This window comes from Colius striatus, chromosome 2 (assembly GCF_028858725.1).
Source record: "Colius striatus isolate bColStr4 chromosome 2, bColStr4.1.hap1, whole genome shotgun sequence".
In the NCBI taxonomy this organism is placed as follows: domain Eukaryota; kingdom Metazoa; phylum Chordata; class Aves; order Coliiformes; family Coliidae; genus Colius; species Colius striatus.
Window position 1 is genome coordinate 79,211,543 of NC_084760.1, and position 23,511 is coordinate 79,235,053.

The 23,511-nt window shown below is 37.5% G+C and overlaps 1 protein-coding gene across 2 annotated transcripts in view; it reads left to right on the forward strand.

Moving 5' to 3' along the window:
- Window positions 1-22,518, forward strand: part of ZFAND3 (zinc finger AN1-type containing 3) — a 138,584-nt gene extending 116,066 nt beyond the window's left edge. For both annotated transcript variants that reach the window (XM_061991262.1, XM_061991263.1), the window contains one exon: window positions 19,855-22,518. In XM_061991262.1, coding sequence (XP_061847246.1) covers window positions 19,855-20,009 — 155 coding nt within the window. In that variant the 3' untranslated portion in view covers window positions 20,010-22,518. The remainder of the gene's footprint in view (window positions 1-19,854) is intronic.
- Window positions 22,519-23,511: the final 993 nt, after the last annotated feature.

Genomic DNA, 23,511 nt, shown 5'->3' on the forward strand with positions numbered 1-23,511 from the left:
GTCTGTCAGTAGCATCTGGCTTTCTAATGCAGCCATGCTCCGGATCTGTATCAGAGGTGGGAAGAGAGAACACTTGCAGTTTTTTTAATCTTTCAGAGATACTTCAGAGAGAAGCTGTAGCTTTCACTGGTAGCCAAAAGTTATAATTAGTTCCTGTCTAATTTTGCTTTTAAAACTTTGGCCTTAATGTACTGCATTGTCTCAAGAGATCTCAGATGTTAATGAATTTAGTTTCAGAAGTCCCTGTAAGGCGAGAGAGCATCATACCCACTTGATAGGAGAAAAGACACAAAGTACATCAGTAAATACGCAAAGATGACAAGGTTTTTACACGGCTTAAAAGAACATAGGTCAACATTAAAAGAAAAAAAAAATCTAACTGAAATTTTTTTCACTCTCAGACTTAGCTGTTGAGGGAGGGAAGACCTGTTCAAAATACTTAATCATCCAACCTGACTTTGCCTAAGTCGATGACACCTTTCAGCTAATTGAATTGAGGATGATAATCTCATGCACACAGCTAATTTGGGGTTTCACATTACATGCAAGTAATCTTTCTGAAACAACAATTAATGTGACTAGATTCCAGAGGAGATGCCATCTCCTTCATGGAACAATTGTGTTCATAACTGGTTTAAATGTACTCATCAGACCCAGTGATAATGCACACGGTAATTTTACCTGCTAATTATCATGTGTTGAAAGCATTACACCTGTGCTCTCTGACCATGCTTATATCGATACATTTGGAGAAGTTTGTTTAGTTCTTCATTGTGTCTCAGCAAGGGGATAGTTTCCAAAGGTTTTCCATAGATGATAGGTGTCTTTCACATTATACCTGTGAAATGTGGAGCATGGTATTAAAATGTTTGTTGGATAGAAGACATGTCTTTCTGAGCAGCAGTGGGAGGCTTGGCGATGCTAAGTTAGAGTTAATTAATAAATTTTATATTGAATACCTAATTACAAGTGAAGAGGAGCAATAGCTGCAAAGATTCTGTGTTATCCTTTGTTCTTTTGTTTAGCATCTTATCTACCTGCAGCCTTTAGTGGTTGTTGTTTTGTGCTCTTTGAGACATGAGACAGTCTTTGTTTCAGATATTGGAACATTGCCACAATTAACATACGTTATCCATGAATCATAGAATCATGATTTTCTTAAAGGAAGGACCGTTAGGATCATCAAATCTAACCACTAACCTCACACTGTCAGGCCCACCACTAAACCAAAAAATATTCCTCAGCACCTCATCTTTTAAATATCTCCAGGGATGGTAACCCCACCACCTCCCTGGGCAGTACATTTCAATGCTCAAAAACCCTCTTGGTGAAAATGTTCTTCCTAATGTCCAATCTAAATGTCCCCTAATGCAACTTAAATCCATTTCCTTGTGTCATCCATTACTGGAGAGAAGAGATTGACCCCCACCTCACTACAGATCCTTTTCAGGTAGCTGCAGAAGCCACCAAACATGAAATTAAAAGCTGTCATGTTGAAATTCTTCTTATGAAAATCATGTGTCTGAAGACTTTGAGGTATCCAGTAAGATTTTTATCAAACCAAAGAAATTTGGTGCTATCAGCAACATTGTTTGGTATGAGTCTTTGTGCTCAGCATGGTGGAGACAGGATGATCTGCTTCTTGATCTGATGCTGTCACAGATCAAATGACTAAGACTGCTCACAGGTACATGACTGAATTAGAAGTATCCTCCCTAATATTGGGAGCAGGAGAGTTTTACAAGTTTGGGGAGGAGTGGAGAAAAGATGACAATGATTGTGCAAAATTGAAGCTGTGTAAGAGCAATGAAGTTGAAAGCAACTTTTAAAAAATCTTTCCACTGATTAGTAGTATTTTTAAAATAATAAAACAAGATCTCTGACTTTTTTCCATAAACTGGATAACAAAAATCTAGTTGTTCAAGCTTCCTTGAAGCAATTTTTAATGCAACATTGTTGCCATAAAAATGGTTTAGGAATTTTTTTTTTTTTTTTTTTTTTTTTACTGGATATATTCTGTTTAAGTTCATAAAATCTATTAGTAAACACAAAAAGGAAACAAAAAAATCTGAGGAAATGAAAATTTACATTCCTACGTTACATATTAGACAGGATCATAGAATCTTAGAATGGTAGGGTTGGAAGGGACCTTAGAGATCATCTAGTCCAACACCCCTGCTAAAAAATGGTCCACCTAGATCAAGAGTATGTCAGGAACATGTCCAGAGAAGGAGACTCCACAGCCTTCCTAGGCAGCCTCTGCCAGTGTTCTGTCATCTCTCACAGTAAAATAATTTTTCCTTATGTTTAAGCAAAACTTTTTGTGTTCCAGCTGCTTTTTCCATTACCCCTTGTCCTGTCACTGGATACAATGAAAAAAAAAAGGGATGCCCCAACCTCCTGACATCCACCATTTAGACATTTGTAAATATTAATGAGATCCCCCTCAATCTCCTCTTCTCTAGACTAAATAAACAGCCCCAGTTCCCGCAACCTTTCCTCGTATGAAAGATGTTCCAGTCCCTTGATCATCTTGCTGGCCCTGCACTGGACTCTCTCCAGCGGTTCCCCCCTGTCCCTCTTGACCTGGGGAGCCCCAGAGCTGGACACAGGACTTGAGATGAGGAATCACCAGGGCAGAGGAGAGGGGGAGGAGAACCTCCCTTGACCATGTGATAAACATTTATATTCCACATATTCAGTGAGAGAAGTGGAAGGCAGGAGTCTATTTCCATTTTTATAACATGGCTGAAGAGACTGGAGATCTTTTTGGGTTTCCAGTACAGCTGTAATGTTTTATTATGCTGTATTCAATGCATATGTGTTATCTGTGATGAAATGCTATTGTGTGATGTGAAAGCAGGCATACCCTGCACTACATACTTTTAATACTAACAAGAAGCAACAAAACCCTGCCACCAAGCCACACAGGTCATCTCAGCATCACACCACATAAATGGCTTTACCAACCTGCATGAAGCTTTAGCCATTTTGAAAGAATATGCCTTAGAAACCATTGTCATTAATTTTGCCCTACCATGTGTAGAATTAGGTTGCTTCAGGTCATGAATGACAAACCAGATCAAAACCACTTGGTATGGGGTGGTGGGAAATAGGACATTAAAAATATAGCAAATATGTGCATATTTGCACATATGTGCAAAATTAAATATGGGAAAATTCTCACTCATTTTAAGTGTTTCCTAAATCTGTATGTGCTCAGGTTTTCCTTTTTGTCACAATGTGAAGCTCAGGTAACGACGCATGTTTAACTGGAAGTGTCAGACATTAAATCAACTGGTGTAAAATAAGCATGGATATTCTTTAGAAGTAATGGCTAAGGTAGAACATTGTTTTATCTGGTCTTTGGACCACTGCTATTAAGTTTATTGATATCTTAATCCTTAACTGAACCAATGAGAAAAAAGTAGAAAAGCCTCAACTTTCAACAGAAAGTTCTGACGGTTAGAATCGATAAAAAGGCAGACATGATCTTGAGAAGGACAAATGTGTGTGTTTGCTTGAATGTAAGGAAAAAGGATTAACCACATAAATATTATGTTCTTCCAAAGCTGTGTCTGAAATACTATTGTTAAAATCCAAATTAATTCTTTAAGACTGCACAGAACAGCAATTTTATTGCTTGCTGTTACACTTCTTCTTGTCCTAATGTTAAAAGTGTTGGAAATCTCCTTTTTTTTGCTTATGTGTCCTAGTGACTCTTGTAGTGAGCTGTTTAGTGAGACGTAGTGGAAAGAAAAATCTATGTATACTGGACAATGTTTTAATATAGACGTACCTGCAGATATTAATCCAGCATAACAGGGACTTGTCCAATGGGGCACAACTTTTTTAAAAGGGAGCAGAGTGGCCTGCTAATTTCCACCTGAGATTTTACACCGAACTCTGAGGTCTGTAGGAAACTGTGGTATTGGCTCTGCTGCCTCTTGTAAGACCTGTCCAGAAAGAGCTGATGCTGCTGAGCTTGTTTCCTTGCCACTACATGGAATTTTAGACAGATTTGACAGTGCTGCAGGGCTTTGCCATAAGGAAAAACAATTCTCTACTGAGAAAGGAGTTCCAGTAAATGTTCTTCAAATTCAAACACAAGATTTTTCTGTAGAAAGATTTGTTTATTTTCATACACACATACTCTCAGGATCTTTTTTCATTCTGCTTCCACTCTGTACAAGTTATTAACTGCTGACAAGAAAGTCACATCTCATAAATAATGCTTAAGAGCCATTGCTATATAAATTGAATGCATTATGAATTGTGATGGGCCTTTTTGTAGCATTCTGTGCCTGGAGCAGGAAGAACAGAGGATGTCATTTTCATTAATTTCTAATGAGGTGCCAATTAAAGGCAAGGAAGGAACTCAGAAGGAAAGAGTCACAGAGCTCCCCTGAATCCTCTACCCTGGGGCTGTCAAACGAGCGTGCTGCCAAGCCTCCTCTGAAAGTTCCAGTAAATTACAAACTCATCCAGAGCACACACAGACAAATTCGGCTTCCCTTTGATCTTCAAAAGAGCAATTTGTAAGACGAGTTCTGAGCCTTTCACACAGCGAACTGGAGGAAGTGATAGGAATTGTTAATTGCTGATGCACTTTGCAGGCTTCAGTAAGAAAGAGAAATTTTGAAATGAATTCTCATTTCGTGCCTCTCTGACTGGATAACCTTTAAATCAACACTACTAGAGGAAAACCAGCTTCCTATGAAATGTTTCTAGGTGACAGTTACACTGGACATGTTTTCCAGACAGCAATGTTCTCTAGTTTGGAGTGGGTCTTTAAAAAGTTTAATGTCTTGTGATGGGTAACAATTGTATTGAAATAATGTATTTATTTAATATTGCATCTGCTAGGCAGTTATATCATCAGGAATTACTGGAATCATGTCCTTCAAGTTATGTTGTATTATAGCATTTCTGCTGCAAGTCTAAGCAATCCAAAATCAATTGCCTATGATCCTTGATCAGAAAATTGATTTGTCAGTTCAGTGATGTAATAAACAAATGGTTATCACAAACTTGCTTAAAACTAAGGACATTGAGTGAAAGTAGCTATATAACACAGAATACTGAAATGTATTTTAGAAGAAGTCAGGTTGATTTTTTCCAAATTACACTTTCAATTTATGGACCTTGTCTATTACTTGACTAGAAGTATGTCACCACTAAAAAAGTGGTGTATGCTTTTAGAAGATACCAAGCTGTAAGCTTCTGAGTCATAGAAATTACTTACACAGAAAGTGTAGCTTAATTTTATGGCAGAGGCTTAGTAATTTATGGCAAAAAGTAGTTCTGGCATCACTTGCTATGTAAAGGCAACACACAGAAGTCTCCAGTGGTCTTTAATGTTGTTGGAATTGCATAAGATGTATGAGAACATTCTAGGTGAGCAGCAAAGGAATTTCACATCTCTCATGTTAGATCCAGCCTTAGTCATCAATTAAAGAAAAAATTAGTTCAATGGAATGGTTTGCTATTTGTAGGTCACATCTTAATGGACACATCTATAGCTCAGGCTCCCTCTACCCAGGACTCTTGGCAATCAATGGTGTGGCCAAGGTAACGGTCCCTGGAAGGTAAGCCTAGCTGAAGCTTCCGGTAGCAGTCCCTCAGAGAGATGTTACTGATTTGTTTGTGTGCTCATCAGATACGAATGTAGAGGCTTTTTGTGGTCTTTGGCCAGGGTAGATGCTTAATAGGATGAGAAGATGTTGAAACTTTTCTGTTTGATCAGATTTTCCAAGTAACTTGTCAGTTATAGTACAATTGGATCGAACAGTTCATAGTGATATTTCTTGCCTGTGTGGACAGGAAAGATTTTCTTTGGAGTTTTACTGGCCTAGGTTGTATTGTAACAAATTATGGTTTCCCAGAATGCAGACAGACTTGAACAGTTATGAATTCACCAGTGCTCTCAGTGGAGACTCTGCAGTAACTACTAGCCTCAGGCATGGGTGAAGGCAAAACATGTTGATTTTCAGTTTTTAATTGTGAAATGTTTGCAAGCATTGATGTTTGTCTATTTCTTGATTTGAAGGAATGCACATTCACAAATGGTCTCTACAGTGATAAGACTTTTCAGTCAGGAAAAAAGAGTCCAAATTTGCTGGTTAGCCAGAGTACTGACTTGCTATGTGGAATGAGGGCATAGCACGTTGTTGGGGCACACCACTGACTCCTTTGTTAAGGGGCTAACTTTCCTTCCAAATTATTTAGAAACTTTATGTGAATATAAGTTTATCCACCGAGATAAATGACTGCCGCTTATTGTGACTGAGATTTAACTACTAAAGCATGCCTCTGGAACAGACACAGACTTTAGTGTTTGTGGTATACAGTGTGCTGGGTGTCTCAGAGATGGTCCTGAATGTTACTTTAATGCATGCTGGATAAATGCCATGTTAAATTTTTATTAGAAGTTGGTGAAATGCCTTATCAAGATGTGATCAAAGTAGGCAAGATTATCTTCATAAAATAGTTTCTAGTTTTAACATGTTTAATAGCAAGCTGCTTGCTACAGCTTAGCAACACAGAAAATCAACATATCTGAATGTTTGCTAAATCAATTTGTATTTGACTACTTTGTGGCTTGCTCCACATAAGGTTAGTGCATAAAAACACTTAAGATTCTTGCTTCTGTAGGGGGGTTGGACTAGATGATCTCTAAAGGTCCCTTCCAACCCCGACCATTCTATGATTCTATGATTCTTTGCTTATATTGGAGGAGGAGGCAGGAAGAATGGAAAATAAAGATAAGAGGCTGTAGCAGTACAAGATGTACATGTTGCATAGTACAATTGGCTTGGATGACCATTCATGTAGGAAAATCAAAGGAAGATAATGGAGAACCTGAACTGTGAAAGAATATGAAATAGGAAGGTAAAACAACAAAATTAGTGTTTGAGTAATCTGAAGATTATTTGCCTAGAGTGGAAAAAGCCCCATGTAAATGAACGTTTAACTACATTGATTGAAAACAAACAGAAAAAAATAGAGGCAGTAGGACAGGCAATTATAAATGCCTATGAATTAGATGAAAGGGATCATTGACAGAAACAGAGGTACTCTGGTTGATTATTCAAATAAGAAAAAAAAACGTTCAGACGACTCATAAAAAAAAAATTTCCAAAAAATGCGTGTGAAGTCTTTATACATGTGTCAATGCACCACGTTCCTTTGTATGTGAACAGTGATCAGTTACAAATTTGAGACATCAGTTGAAAAAAGTAGCTCAGAGAAAAACTGACCTTAAGGTGTTGAGGAAATAAACCCATGGGGAACATGTTTATCTTGCACTAGAGCAATGTTAAAAACAAATATGTCTTACAAAATATCCTATATCCTAAACCAACCCCTGTCTAAAGTCTAGTGCATTCTGAAGAGAATTTGTTGCTTGGAAAGTTACACATACATTCTTCAGATTATTTAAAAGCACCTATTACTTTATTTCTGTTATGCTCTTGTGCTAAGAAGAGAGGTAAGTAGAAAAAAGAACAGACTCATCAAGCACTGAGCATTTGTGTTAGCTGTCAGAAACAAAATATTGCCACAGTGAAAAGACTGTACCTTTTTTACAGATACTGTGGCAGCAAGTCTCATTGTGATTTCAGTAATAAAACAGGTGAAAGAAAAACAGCTGCTGATTTTTAACTTGTATAATGGAGCAGCTCATTCTTAAACACAGGAAATGAGGCACTTGTTCAGCTTGTGCCAGAATAAATTTGGAATTGTTGGATTTACTCAGTTAATTTAGAACTTATCTTCAAAAGGACATCAAGAAGGAAACAAATTGACTAGATAAGCAAAAAAAAAAAGCTCTGACAACTTTTTCATCTTTGGACAAAAGTAGTCCAGCATGTTGAGTATGTTCCTCTTAAAACTCAATATTTTTTTTTTTTTTTTCCTATGGATAAGAATTTGTAGTGGCACTGGTAAATTCATTTTTTAGATGAATAAGGTTTATCTGGTACAAACCAAAGTGGCTTCAGGACATGACCATGTATTGTACTTCCATTTATTAAAACTAAGTATGTGCCCTGCTTCTGGAGACTGAGCCAAATAAGTAAGTTAAACCAGTTAAGAAGCATTAAAGGAAAAAGAAATTTTGTTAGTAACTGGTTCCATACTATAATGCTGGTAAGTCTTCCTACCAGGCCTGAAGATGTACTAAACTCAGATGTCTTCTATTGACAGTTCTCCAAAGACAGTTGCTCCCAGAACAATACTTTTGCCTAAGCCATTACAGTAATGCCAGGCATATTCATGTACATTGCTGCATGTCTTTACAAAAACAAAAAACAAACCAGTGAGGAAGTAGAAAAAACTGTTGGTATTTGAATTCAAGCTCAAAGGTGAGGGTTGTTTTCTTTTGTTTTACAAATATGTTATCCCAAGACTATAATTTAAGTTGTAAGGAGTAGGAGCTGTTAACTAATGTTGGTCTCTCTGAGTAATATATATTCTGCAAATACTAGAAATGAAATGGTTAAAAGCAGTTGACTAATTGGTGTATCATGGGTTCCAAGGATAGGAGCCAGAAAAACACTTTAGTATCAAGGCTTTAGAAAAGCTGGCTACAGCTTTAAATGTGGAAATGGAATTCATGGTCTGTTCATAATTAGGAACTGTGAAACACAGTTTGAAAAGACTCTGGTATCTTCCCCTGACCTCTTCAACTAATGCAGATTTCTTACTGCATGGTCTGACTTTGATTTTTCCCACCATGCTACCTAAGTTTTGCAACAAGTGACTCTCTTGGGTTAGTAACTTATACTGAGCCTTTTAGTTACCTTCCTGTAGTCCCAATCAATACATGTAATTCAGATAGGCCTATCAGTCTCTTAAGTCCTTGAATTCTCCTTAAAGAAAACAAGTTAGTGTGATCCTTTTTAAAACAAAACAAAAAAAAGAGGTTTTTTATTTTGGCACTAATGATGTGGTAAGTCCTCCAGTATGTAACTTTCAGGTGGTTATATGAGGGGGAAAAAAAAGGCATTTTGTTGGTGTGCCACATTAGGTTTCTTTGTCCATACACATCTACACTGTGCTTACAGAAGAAAGAAGCATAATGCATAAAGTAAAAGATTATGCAATTTTTAATTGTCTTGCATGCACAAGAGACACATGGCCTAGTGAACTTGAACTTAAAAATGTAGCTGAGACTACCTTCTATCTAATTCTTTCAGTACCTTCAGGGAAGTAATTTGCTCAGTCTGAGATATTTTTTTCTTACTAGAAAAATGAATATAATAGCAACCTATCTGACAGATGTTTAAAGACATGTTTTTTGAAGGTTAAAGTGCTCTCTCTTTCTAATTAAAAACCTTTCTTTAAAATGTTCGTGCTTACCCAGAGTCTCACAGACACACATCACAGCTTCACCAGGACTGTGCACTTAGAAAGCTTCTGCTGGTTGGCAGGAGGCTGCTGCAAGCTGTTCTCAGAAGGGAACGTTCTGCCTGGAAAGCACCCCCACAAACTAATCAAACATACTTGTTCAATAAGTTCTGATTTTGCTATTGTGCTTGATATTTGAAGTAAACACAGAGGGCCCAAAAATACACTATAGTAATTTGACAAATCCTAAAGGAATGCTACCAGCTAGTTTAACTGACCATGGACAGTAAGGCTTAGGTAGGGAGGCGTGATGGCCATGAAATTTGAATTGTGAATTTTGTTGTTGAAAGTCTAAATTCTTCCTAGGAGGAAGTAGAGGAAAAAAAAAAATCACACTAATTACTGCATCAGAACTGGGAGGAGAAAAAGGATACTGAAAGGAATTATCCAAATTTACCTTAAAAAAGTCAGGATTGATAAATCCTGTTAAAAAGTCAGGATTCTTTCCAGGAACTAGAGGTTTTTTTTCCTCTACAAACTAACTAAATAAAATATTACCTCAAGGAAAATACCACCTGTGGTTTTACATTCCATATCTAAGTTATAAAAAAAATGTTAAAGCTAGGTACTGGGACTTGAGACTACCTGTTTCTCTGTTTGAGTTTTCTCCTAGGTTCATGTGAGCCTTCCAGAGAAATAAAAGATCAGTGTGCATCAATTTTCACTAAAGTAAAAAGAATAATATTAGTGCTTGTTGGAGGCTTTTAATATTAAGTATTTCTGGCCTTAGAGGAAAGTTTCAAGCCCTGAAAAACTGTATTTGTGTTTATTCTAATCACTAAGAGTATTTTCTTCAGTAAGCTTTTAAAATTAATACCTTTATTTAACTCTTTTGAAATGAAAATGTTTACCTATAGAGGTATTCACCATTGTTATTTAACAACTGTGTCTGAGTTTATGAAAGTTGCTCAAATATGTGCATAAATGGTATCCAGGAAGTCCTGCCGTAATCTGGACAAGCAGAAAGGGAAATCTTGTGTAAGTCTTTGCACCAAAAAAAACAGAGGGCATAAGTAAGTGTACCTTGCTCTAAGCATTTGTTTTTGTTTATGATATAAATAGAACTTCTGTTTCTCTTTGGTTAGAAGAAGAATTACTCTTGAAATAGATTGCAAGAGGCTATAGGAATAAAAGGCTTGAATGGACTAGAATGTGAAATCTAAGAGACCATGGAAATAAAGTGTAAATAGAGGATAAAAACACGAAATAAATTTCACTTAGGTTTAAAAGAAATAGAGCTACTTCTCTCTGGTGATTTGACCAGCAAGCCTAGCTGTTGTCTGACTATGGATCAATATGGTGCAACCTCTAAAAGCTATTTAAACCCAAGGCATAAATAATACTGTTCAGGAAATACTCTCAAAGTCAAACCTGGAATCGTATTCAGCATGTGATGATTTGAAGTAAAAATCCATTCAGGATCCAGGAGAACAGATAGAATTAACATAACATGTACAGTATGTTAGTATGGACCCTTTCATTCTTCATTCCGGCTCTTTATTGGTAGCCTTATCTTTTCTGCATTTTCATTGGACTAAACAAAATGATACACATACATTATTGAATCACTTGGTATTGCTTGCTATTGTAATTAAATTACTAGGTACAATTTGGCATTTAATTAAATCCTCAGCTTCTGGGAGAAGTATATTAGCTCAGATGGGCTTGATGCAGAGAGAATTCTAGAAGTATTAATCCTCATCCAGCTCTTTGGGAAATGTCTCACTGCACAAAGCCCTGCACTAATACTGGGATAGCTCTGTCATCCACCTGCCCTTTCTCAGGAGACTTTTTAAGATTTCACACTACTCTAAATGGTAGGAAACAAATATTTATATGCTGATATAGCCTATGGAGAACCTAATTTTATAAGAATACTACCATCTCTAGAGGTCCCTTCCCACTCCGCCATTCTATGATTCTATGATCTGCAATAGTGTTACCTATTATAGTGGTTTACCTTTCATTTATTATATGTCCTCTCTTAGACACTTTTAGCCATAATTCCGTTTTTTTACTGTGTATCCTGTTTTTTTCTGGATTCATTCTTCCACATCCTACAGGATATAACCTTGTGAAACTAAGAATGATATGGGAGGTGCAGTCTTGTTTCAGTGTGTTGTCAGCCCTGCAAATATGGCAATGAGTGCTCCTTTTACTAGTGTAGCAGTGATATTAATTCCTCCTCAATATATTGTTGCAATATCATATGATTATTGAAAAACGCAAACTTACTTCAGTTACCTAAAATCTAAATTTTTAGTTTTGAACCTTTGTGCTTCAACAATGTGCAGGTCTCTTTGAGTCTTCTTTCAGTTACATTGAGAAAGTATGTGACAAATTAAAATGCTGATTTCTGTTAAGTTGCATCTGTGGCAATGGATGAACTGGGATTATAACCCAGTTCTGTAGAACTTTCACAACAGCAGTAACCCACCATTTGTGCTAGCTGGTATGTCAGCCTGTAGTGTCACAGCTGCTGCTTGTACCTGACTATTGTGGATTGCAACTTGGACAAAAGATTGAGGATGGTGGATAAGGTTAGAAGGAGAACCTACAGGTAAAATGTGTAGGTCAGTGACTTCTGAGCTGTAGAAGTGAGCATTGGTTGCATGCTGTGTCCGTCAGAATAATCATGTAACAAAGTTGCTCCATTAAGCTACTTCTGATAGATGTTGGCTCTTAGCTCATGTATCCATGGTGGGGTGGAGAAGATGTGATGTAGAAGACGTTATTCTTATGTGCGAATGTTCTGTAGAGCAATAAACGTATTTCATACAAACCAAAAGATTTAATCACAATTATTTTGTGGTACATGGTAGAACTGAGCTAAAATCCTAACTGAGGCCTGCAGCACTTAGTAAGACCTGACCCACAGCAAACTTCTTTTTTCTTAAATTGCAGTTTACAATTACAAAGCAGGTATGCTGTATTTATCACTTTTACTCGTTGAGGATTCTATGAAATTCGGAAATAATTTCTTAAAAACCTCAGTTCTATTCCGGGAGATGCTCCCTACTTCTGTGGAGTTGGTATACACTAGAGCAAAAACAGGACTTGAATCTAGGAGAGTAGCATCTCTTAATTTTTCCTACTCCACATACACTGTCTTCAAATAAACAAGAGGAAAACATTTCTTTGAAGTTGTTGTTCTCAGTTCTAAAGACAAGGAATAGTGTCTTATGTACAAACTCTTTAAGAACTCTTGATTCAAAAAAACCCTATAAAATCAACATGTGCTCTATCTTCAATATAAATTCCGTGTTCAAAATTTGTGTCACGTTTAGTGTACAAAGAAGTAGTTTGACAGCTGTCTGTGCAAGTAGTAAGATAAATAGCCAAGTGAATTTGAAAGTAGCATAAATTGGGATAAAACATTTTTTGCAGAGTCTCCACAGTGCAAAACCATATCTCTTGCATGCTCCCTACAGCAGCCTCCCAGGCTTACAGTCTTCAAGAAAATAGGAGACATTTTGAAACATAGGTTTATCCATGAATAAATGTGGAAATACAAAGTCGTTGCCTTTCAGTCTGAAGAATTTTTACTGAATCCTTAACCATACCTGTCCAGTGGCTGTTACAGGATTAAGGTGATGTCATCTTTCTTTTGTATACAGTTTCTTCCATTCATTTCCTGAGCAGTGTTTTACACTGATAGCTTTTTTGTCTCCAATGCATGCTTATATGTAGTGCTTTACTCTCTTTGTGGTAGACAGCAGAGTAGAGCAAGAAGAGAAAAAAAATTAAAAATCTTTGTTCCTTACTTTTCTCCTGAGCATAAACCCAGTAGCAGAAATACAAAATGAGTTGGCAGCATCTCATAAGCATCCTGGGTCTCAGACATAAAGTTTTATGTAGCATCACAGACTGCCTTAAGAGCAGCATGGAAGGCCCAAGTGCATGCCGAGTCCCAGGGACAGATTAGCGGATTGAAAGAAACATTCTAAGGTGTTTTATACCACCGCTCTTCTTTTACTCTTTTTATTCAGTTATTGATTGTTTTGGTAGTCATGAGTAAGTATAAACAATCTATATAAAGGAGAAAAGATTGAAAGTTAAGTTGCAGTGACTACAGCAAATGGTTAGTAAAAGTAAGTTACGTACACTTCTTCCTGCTGTGTTTCCCATGGCTCTTTTGCAGCTGTGCTGTTTGTGAAGGAACATGGAAATGAAATACCTCAAGAGGGCAGTTTTTAAGATACTGTGCATTAATATTTAGAGACTTCTAACTCTGAGCACTTAGAGGTTAACATTCCTCATCCCCTCCTCTTGGAGTGGAAATGATACAGAGGACTGCCTCCAGCTATATCTTACCGAGTTTTAGTAAATATATCTATTTGGTTAAAATACTTCACCATAGCATGTCTTAGTCTTCTTTCCCCTTGGGAAGGACTGACAAGATTCCTAGACAACTTCTTCTGAACTACTTAGCACTTAATCAAAGTCCATGACATCTTGCAAAGCTGGGAAAGGAAAACAGGAGAATAGTTTAGCTTGCTTACTTCCAAAAGCTTGTTGTTTTTTGGGATTTGGTTTGAGTTTATAGAGTATGTCAGTAAAACTGAATGTTCCTTGAGTTTTTTAATGAAAGCTGACAATGCCAGTGCAGAGCATTCCCCACAGGAGAGAGCAAAGACGTAATTAGAGTATATGCAAGAGTAGAGCAGTCTAGAAGGAGAGTAATACAAGATATCAGCAGACTTAGGATATATTTTACAATATAAAATAGCAGTGCATACAAGCTGCACTGAAAGTTTTTCTGGGCTGGACCACAGCACACTTTTATGTCCTTCCGTTGCTGGATGTCTCCAAAATCCTAGGGGAGCAAGCTGGGTTATATTGAAATCAAGAGAGAAAGGGTTGTGGGGTTTTTTTTCTGAAGTACTCAATGTACAAGTCTCTAGGATCTTGCTTTGTATCTTGGTGGCTATTTGTTCTGCTCTTACATTCATTTCTTACCTATTTCATGTCTTGAAAACAGAAACAATATTTCTCGACTGCCTTTTTTTTAATAAGTTTATTGTTAGTATCCCTTACAACACATTAAGTCATCTTTCCAGATGGACAAGTTGCATAAACTTTGTTTAGAGGTTTACTAGACAGTTTTGATGAATGATGTCCAATTATTCTGAACAGTACTGCAGCAGCATGTATCACTGCATGAGCTAATCTGTCTGCTGGCTCATCTGCCTGGTTTTTTTGTGTTATGTAATATCCTGTAGATAAGGCTCACATTTTAAAGATACGTTAAAATCTGTTCTTGCACAGAAACCTGTGTATAGACTCACACGTGCCGCCTTAGATAATGCACATTTGGTAGAGGATTTTTGCAGCACCTTCATCTCTTAATGTTACAAGGTATTTTTAAGTTCTGTTTGAACCTCTCTCGATTAGAATTTCAAATTAGCATGAGTGGTAAAATTTCTTGTGAAGAAACCAGAGCACATAGCTCAGAATTCCACACAGGAATAAGTCTATGCCACTGCTTTTGAAGAGCTTTTGTATAGACTATCTATACAAACACAAGTTGTTTGTTAATTAAAATTTGGAAATGGCATGAGCTGCAAATTCTGTCAGTTTTGAACTTCTGCCTTTTGACTTGGGAATGAAACACCAGTAAGATGATTTTTAAGTGTCAAAAGCTCTGATTTTATGTGGTAATATTGACTTCACTTTCTTTACCTACCAGTGGGAGCTTCTTTGAATGAATCAAAGGGGGTTGCTGTAGTAGGTAAGATGAAACTTTCAAAGCAGTTACTGCATGCAACAAAAACATAAATGTCTAGCTTGAACAATTAAGATGATGGTACTTGGTAACAATGAACTTGATGTTTTCACATCAGCAGTGATATTTGAATGGTTTAGCTCTTAGAGAAGTCAAAATGTGCCTCTACATAAGTGAGGTTCAGTTTTCTTCAGTAGATGGAACTGCCATGAATATTAATTATATCAGGGTAATTGTGTCAGCCATGTAGCTAGGTTTTAGGTAATACTCGACAACTAGGGATAGTTCTAAATGTTTTAAATGTGTAAGCAGTATAATTATTTAATAAGCTTGTTTGGCACTTCCACCCCTTTTCAAAACATGCTCACAAAGAAAACAAATCTGTCTTCTTTTAGCAGCTTTCTGAATGTCTTGTGAGATCAGGACCAGAATCAAAGTGTGGGAGAAGGAAGAGCTTCCTTTCTATCACAGTGCTTATTCACTCAACAAGGACCATTATACTATTATGTAATTTATGTAACAGTGTTGTGTTCTCCAGCATTACATTAGAAGAGTCTGGGATTCCATGCCTGGCCAAGGACATCCACTACAGTAGACGCACCAGTGTGCTGTGCTTCTTCATTGGTAGTTTGCAGTATGCCAATTATTGGGCATTTGTGCCATGTTCCAGAAAGTCTGACCACTTTCTCGTGAGTTAATAAAGAGAAAAAAAAGGAAATATAACCAAATCAGAAGTGCTTCCAAGATTGATTACCATTTGGCTTTGGCACTGTGGATTATTATGCTATTTAGTTGAAATATTTCTGATGCTTCACACAGCATTCACAAGTTCTGTTTTCAGAATTTGAAGACATAAATTTAACAAATACACATAAGTTTTAGTTGAAATTCTTGCTTATTGTCATTCCCTAGGCCCATCTAACCAGAGCTCTTGAACACAACAATGAGGAAAACGCAGTCATTGTTCATCCACACCCATGCTCAGCTAACTGTAGGTCTGTAATATTCTCTAGTCTTGAATATGGAAGATTATTTCGATTGCCTTTTCCCAGCAGATTCCTCAGGAATGATGAAAGCAACTTCACAGTTGTTTGTGTACAATCTTATTTTGAATGCACCTTCCTTTGTGTGTCCTATGCAAAACACTCATCTGTATGGGTCCAAGTAAGGTAGAGGTGGTCCGCAGCTGTATGGCTTTGGCCATTTATGCTCTGGCAATAAAATGGAAGTGATTTTTTTTGTGATGTATGATGAAGTAGTTTTTAGGGTGCTTAGTGGAGCTCAAAGGCTTGAGGCAGAACATAATGTTTTTTCCAAGATGTTTGCAGTAGAGGCCTGTGGAGTAGGTGATTCATAGTTTACTTCTAACATCAGAAAACAATTGCAGTGCTGTGTGATGTATTATTACATTTACTAGACTGGAATTGTCAATGCTTGGAGTGGAAATCTGGCATATGTTTGGTTGAGATAACTTTAGTTGGCAGATGGATTCCCTTTCCCAATGCTCTTTCCTCTAGCAGAAAGTTATTTATTTTGGCTTTTAGTTGTAGTGTGCTAAAAGAAGCGTTTCTGCAGTAAAGTCCTTTAGGGGAGACAACCTGTGTTTGATACTTAACCGAAATGAACTTAACAGTAAAGAGTTCATTTATCTAATTTGCTTTATAACCGTAAAAGCAGGATTCTCAGGAGAAAAGATTAGTTTTAAGGATCCAAGTAAAAGTACGTATATTGGCCTTCTGCCCCAGTCCACTTAAGTTAATAATGGAAATGTTGTAAAAACTGATGCTCATGATATGACAGCAGGCAATTGTGCACAGACAGACCACAGAATGTCCACTCTGATTTCCAGACCAGTGAAGCAAGGAGTGAATATAGAAATAATAACTGAATTGAATATATCCACTCTGAACTAATGAAAAAATGCTCAGAACTACTGTTACTCAACTAGCTACTAGATAATAGTATTCAAGTCCTTTAAATCTTAAATAAATCTCACAAAACTGCAAACTCCAATCTTCAAAATGACTTGTAGGCATTTGGAGGAATGGGACTAAGGTTCTGCATTCTCTTTTGAAAATGAGATTTCCAGAAGTTCCCATTTCTAATTCAATAAGAATAAACTCCCTTCATAAAAACAGCCAACATATGCAAAACTATTTTAGTCATGTTCAAAATATGCTTGGGTATTCTTTCATTAGATATTCTCAGTTCTAATTAGCAGTACATATTTAAATAGATGTAAGAATAACAAGTTGAGATCATTTAGTTGCTGAAGTTAGAAATACTTTTCACATAGTATGGGAAAATGAAAATCGCCAGCTGTGCTTTGTGGGCAGTTGTTGAAATTCTGTTCAAGAATGCTTAAGGAACTAGTTGACAAACAGCAAAAATAAATAACATGTTTCATCTGGAATAAGAATAGCATACAGTACAGATTTTCCTATGCAAGAACAGATGCTCTAAAAAGAACTAGAAGGTATTCTAAAAAGAAATAAAGGTAAGGCAAAGCACAGATTGCTTTGGAGAGGTTGCAAAGTAGAAAGGAACATCATGAAGTTATATTGGTTTGCAAAAGGCAGGAGGCCTTGCAGGAGATGAGGAGTTGGGGCAATTGAAATGTCACGTTCAAAAGTGATAGATCACATTGTATATGCATTTTCTTACTAGCTTTATAGAGTTGTCAAAAGGGTCTTGTTCAAACTATGTAGAAGATTGTATGTATGTTCAAGATCTCATTTAGATAACATTTCCTGGCATTTCTACATATTGTTAACCATGTGGAGAGCATCTTTAAAACTGTCAGGACTTTAAAACTAGTTTTTACCTACAAGGGACTGAAACAACTTCAGCCCAGTCCATACCTGCAGGGTTTCTTGCATCTACTTCTTATGCATCCATTGCACATACGATGATGAACTTGATTTGTGAGCTCTTCTAGTCAGGTATTGATGTATTCTTGTGTCTGCAGTCGGTGCTGGTTCAGTAATTTGAGGTCTTATTTCAAGAAAAAAGAGAAGCCTTCAGTCCATGCTTTCTGTAAGAGAGAACTGAGTGAAATGCCTGTTGGGTATTGAAACTATTGTCCAAGGATGTTTTCATTTCACCAGTCAGACCTTGAATTTTTATCTCCTCAAGAAAGATATTTGCCACATTGTGATGTGGGATGACCCAGACTGAGACTGAAGTGGAGGCAATGATCACAAGGAGCGAGGCAGATATCAATTCAATCTGCATCTTTCCATCCACATTTCTGAATCATATATACCAATACAGAAAACTTGTCTTTTTTGCTTTGTTCTTAGAACTGAGTTTCAAAGCCAGCCACAGATAACAGACGTGTCTCTTCACAGCTGGTGCTGTTGAAACAAAGAGCAGAGATAAATCAATTTTTCCTTCACTTTTTTTTTTAATAATTCTGCATGTGTTACTTTTTGCCTTTCTGTTTTCTTAACAATCACAGACATGCTGGTAGCCTATTGTTGTCTCCTACAATTGATGTTTTATAGTCCAGAAGCTGGAAATACTTCACACACAATTTTGTATAGAGATAAATATATACGTGTGTGTGTGTGTTTATATGTGCAAACGTACATTCAGTCATTCTCTCAAATAACATCGCTTAGTGGGTTTAGTGTCTTTTGAGCATTCAAGGAATATCAGTAATGTAAAGCATTCTGTGAGAGGCAGAGTGATACTTTTTGCACTATCAGGCAGGAAAGATATTGCAGTGTAGGCGATATCATACTTTGTTTCATATACGGTGGGCTACATGAACTCTGTAACTGTGTGACCCTTTTCTCCATTATATCATGTTAACACTACTTACCACCATGCAATGTTAATTTTAGAGGAAGGAAATTTGATGCATTTTCTTTACTGTTATAAAGTGTTAGGGCATAAGAAGAAAAAAAAAACCTGCTTTTCTTTGAGGACCAGAAAAAGGTGGCTACTGAAGACGGCCTCCTCACCCCTAGGAAAAAACATTGATGTGTTTGTTTCTGAAATGTGTGCTCCCTGGAAAACTGAATGACACTGACTAGTTTTAAACAGAGAGACAATAACCTTCATCTTTTCAGCTATAGAGCAAGGTGATGTGGCATGGTATGTCCCTGTGTCAAGTGCCTGTTCACCCCTCGTGGTTAGAGTCAAAACAGTTCTTGACAAGAAGCTTCTGCAAACTGGAGTAGTAGTGGAGCAACAAACTCTTCTGCAATCGCTACCAGCTTGGGGTGCTGGCAGTGAGGAGGAAGCAAGGTGCTTTGATTTCACGGTTCTAACTTGAATTCCTGCTTGGGAGTTCAACCTGAAGTATCACAGGCATGAATTTCAGAAATGTCAACTAACTCCACATGAAGTAGGAAAGATTTGTGAACAGGGATTTATGAGAAACACGAGCTTTGTTACTATGTGGGCACACCTAGTTTAGATGATGGGGGGCAGGGGCTTCCTCAGTAAGATGAGAGGATGGCAATAAAAACCCCAAACCTAATTATGAATTGAGCTTTGATGCTGTGTTGATAAAGACTCACTAAAATAATGTAATTAACCAGATATTTATCAAGATCTTGTGAGGAAGACAGGTAAAAGCTTAAAGCTGGCATTAATGTTTGAGACCCAAGTAATCCCCCAGCAGGTGATCCTTCGTTTCTGATTGAGGTAAGGTTCTGCCACTTTAACCGAGTCCCTAACTGTATGTTTTCTCTTCTCCCTTTCCATGTCAGGTTATGTGTTCTGTATGTTACATCGCCTGCCTGAGCAACACGACTGCACATTTGACCACATGGGCCGTGGACGTGAGGAAGCCATTATGAAAATGGTGAAACTGGATCGGAAAGTAGGGAGATCTTGCCAGCGCATTGGCGAAGGATGTTCCTGAGTGCAAGACTGCAACCAAATGCTGTTCTCTTAGTTCACTAATGTTAGCCTTATTTAGGACAAAGTCAGCCAGACACCTTGTACTAGGCAAGTTTCAGACTACAGCCAATCAGTTTCCTTTCTTTAGCCAGCCGTCCTGGTACTGTAGTTTAGGGGTTGATGGTGGTTGAAATTGATTTCTGGCTGGTTACTAAGGTGCCTGCTAGCCACCGTATAAAAACAAAACATGAAGAAATATTATTTTTGAGCATGGCTAGTGGATTTAAACAAAACAAGAAAAAAATCCAAAGGCTTCTGTTATTGCTGGAGTCACTCTAAAAGCCTTACCGCTGGAAACATTCCAGCTGCAGAGTTAAAACGAATAGTTGTATAGAAGCTGGTGTAAAAGTTTGCTATGCACATGGCTTTCGGACAAACTGTTTAATGTGCAGCCTTTCACCTCTTCACAGCTAGTGAATCCTGGGGAGGTGAAATACTACTAAGAGCAGCAAGTGCAGCTGCTGTAAGCCCAGAAGACCTGACTGGTCACTCGTGCCTTCCTTGCGTGTGGCTTTTGAGTTAGGCAGTGTCACCAGCATCAGGGATTCTGTTGGGGTAGGAACATCTTTCTGGTTCTTCCCAGGAAGCCAAAAAGAAAAGGGGACAGAGATTCTTATGAAAAATTTTTATATCTATCTTACTATAAAGAACCTATCAGGGTTTTGGTTTCACTTTTTTCCTTCTTCTCAGTTAAATTATGATCTCACTTTAAAGCCAACTCCATCCCAGAGCAGTAAATGGTGCATACTTTTTACATGCCATCCACAAGGATTCTACAAGTCGTGTGAACAGATTCCACGTACCTTGAGCAGTGCAGCCTTTCCCACCGGCCGAAACCTGATTGGCTCTTGTTTGCCTTTTGCTAAGTGCAGGTATCTGATAATTGATCAAATAAGGCTAATTCACAGCACAGTAGCCATGGCTGGATTCTACAGACTGACTTTCTGTAGCTAGACTTATATATTGGGGGGGAGGGGGAAAAAAGGACATTTTGTAGCAAACGGAATTCAGTAACAGTATTGGGGAACAACCGGTAAATCACCCTGTATCAGATTGAGTTTGTGTTCCTCACTTCCAGAGTGTCAATGAGATAATCAAACGGGCTTCTGCCAGCCCTCTTTCTATGCAGCTGAACGCTCTCATGAAAATCTCTGCCCACATCTATTGCAAAGCAAGTATAGCAAGTGAATGTGGAAAGCATTACATGGAGTAGGACGTTTTGGATCCGTATGGTATGTCATGTTGAGCTGAGCTGAGTTGCACCGATCTTGTCAGCTTGGAAACAAAAAAGCAAACGTAATAGTGAGCACGTCTCCTCCTGCACGTAGGATTTACCTGGGGAAAAAGGATTTGTACCGACGTGGCCCAGCTTAATCCTGAGTGAATTTAGCTTCTCAGTCTATTAGCAAGGTATTAACAATCAAGTAAATTTGTTAGAAAACCTGAGGGAGGGAAAGATTTTTGTCTCATCTTCAAATACTGGGCAGATAGATATAAAACATCAGAGGGGTGAAGTAAGGTGTCACTTGAAAAAGCCCAGTGTTTAGGGAGTATGCTTGTATGACTCATCCTCCATTCTACTTGTTACAGGTAACTAACTCTTTAAGGCCAAATTACATTGCCAGCTAGGAGCATTTAACAAGGAGCCGACTAATGTAAAAAAAAAAAACAAACCCAAACAGAAGAAGAATATATATGTCTCTCCACACACATCCTCAGCATCTGACTGTATTAGCATTAATTAACCACGAAGCAAATCAGAAGTGTCCCATCCTTATAAAATGCAAGCTATCCGAAAGGCAATCTGGGGATTTTTCTTATCGTTATTATTCAAGAATATGGAACCAGCAGCAAAATCTTCTGTCATGTGCTGCGTTTTCAGGAACTGGTCCTCGGGAGGGGGACTTGTTGAAGGATATTACTTACATATGCCTTGAGGAGTTTATAACAAAACCCACAAACATGGATTTTGGTGGCTGCTGTGATACGCACTTTTTTTTTTCCTACAAAATCCTCTCATAGCATTTGATGGGCATTCTGATTGATACACAAGACTTTTCTGCATTAATACTGAAGATGCTATTTTGTTCCTCCTTAGTATTCTCTTTAATCGCGTTACAAGTGCACAGATGGTTTCAAGGTGGCTCTTGAGAGAACACTACTTAAAGTTCATGTGAATTATGGACAATGTTCACTTTAAACAAAAAGTTGGGGAGGGGGTTGTTCCTTTGCAGTATCTGTTCTGTGAAGTTTGTTAAACGTAAAGAAAGCTTAAGTTCTTGTATCTTAAAAGAAGATCTTATTTAACCCTTTTGTGTTCTAGATTTACTTACACATGTAGCCTAGAGCTCAGTTTTAGTTTAACATTGTGAAAATATTAAAAGAATCTTGTAACTTTATTCTTTTTCCTCCTGCTAAAAAAAAATTAAACCAATCAGATTAAAGTTTGAATTCCTTTCTGCCTATTCCAACAGGTCTTGCTGTTTTGCACCATTTCTGTTGCAAGTTCATGTAAGAAATATGAATGGGGAAAATACCAAGGTTAGGCCAGTAATTTCAAGCTGAATGTACAATTGGTGGAAAGTGGACAGCATTTTCTGCCACTTTGGAAGGGGAAGATGATATTTCTGCTGGGTTCAAAGTTTGGTGACTAATTTTGTAAGCAAATCTGGTGAAATCAGCTGTAGCTGATCTGGTCAACTTAATTTTGAGGTTAGATACAGTAATCGAACGAAAGAGTTGTTCATACTCTGAAGTCAAATGCATACCATACATTATATCATTGGCATCAATGTTTTAAAATGTCTTAAATGTTCTTTCATGCATTTTGACAACTTCTGCATGTCGAGTAGCTGTGTTCTACAACATAACGAGCTGTATTCATAACGGAGAAGTAGAGAAATAACTATTGGTTTTTAATCATTTAGATGCTAGGAGCACAAGGCTGATTAGAAGCCAGGGACTATATTAGAGGGGGAGAGAATATCAAGGTAGTTATTTAAAAACAATTCTGAAAGTTGTTTGGAAATGAAATTGTGCCTGATGCATGGGACCTGTTCACTCTCTTTTTACCCCTCAAATTCATATGGTACTTTCACTTACAAAACTGTTTGTGATTCTTGAACAAGATGGCTGTGTTACAGTAAAGGTAAGTTATGTAAAACAGCTCTGCTCTTTCATCGAGTTCCAGACCTATGGCTGGGTTCAAGCCAAGGCTTCAACGAAAAATACAAATTGCCCATGAAGGTTGCTGTGCCTGTTCTTCTTTGCACTGGTTTCTGTTTTGAAGCAATTTAGTTGAAGGAGAAATAATGTAACTGTAAAGTGAGGTACCTGAGAACATGAATTACTCTTCAGTAGGGACACTGGTAACGCTCTGAACAGAGTCCTGGTGCAAGTACAGCCATCCAAAAGTCATCTTAAATGGCTTTGTCTACTCTATGAAAGGTGATAAAAACTTTCAA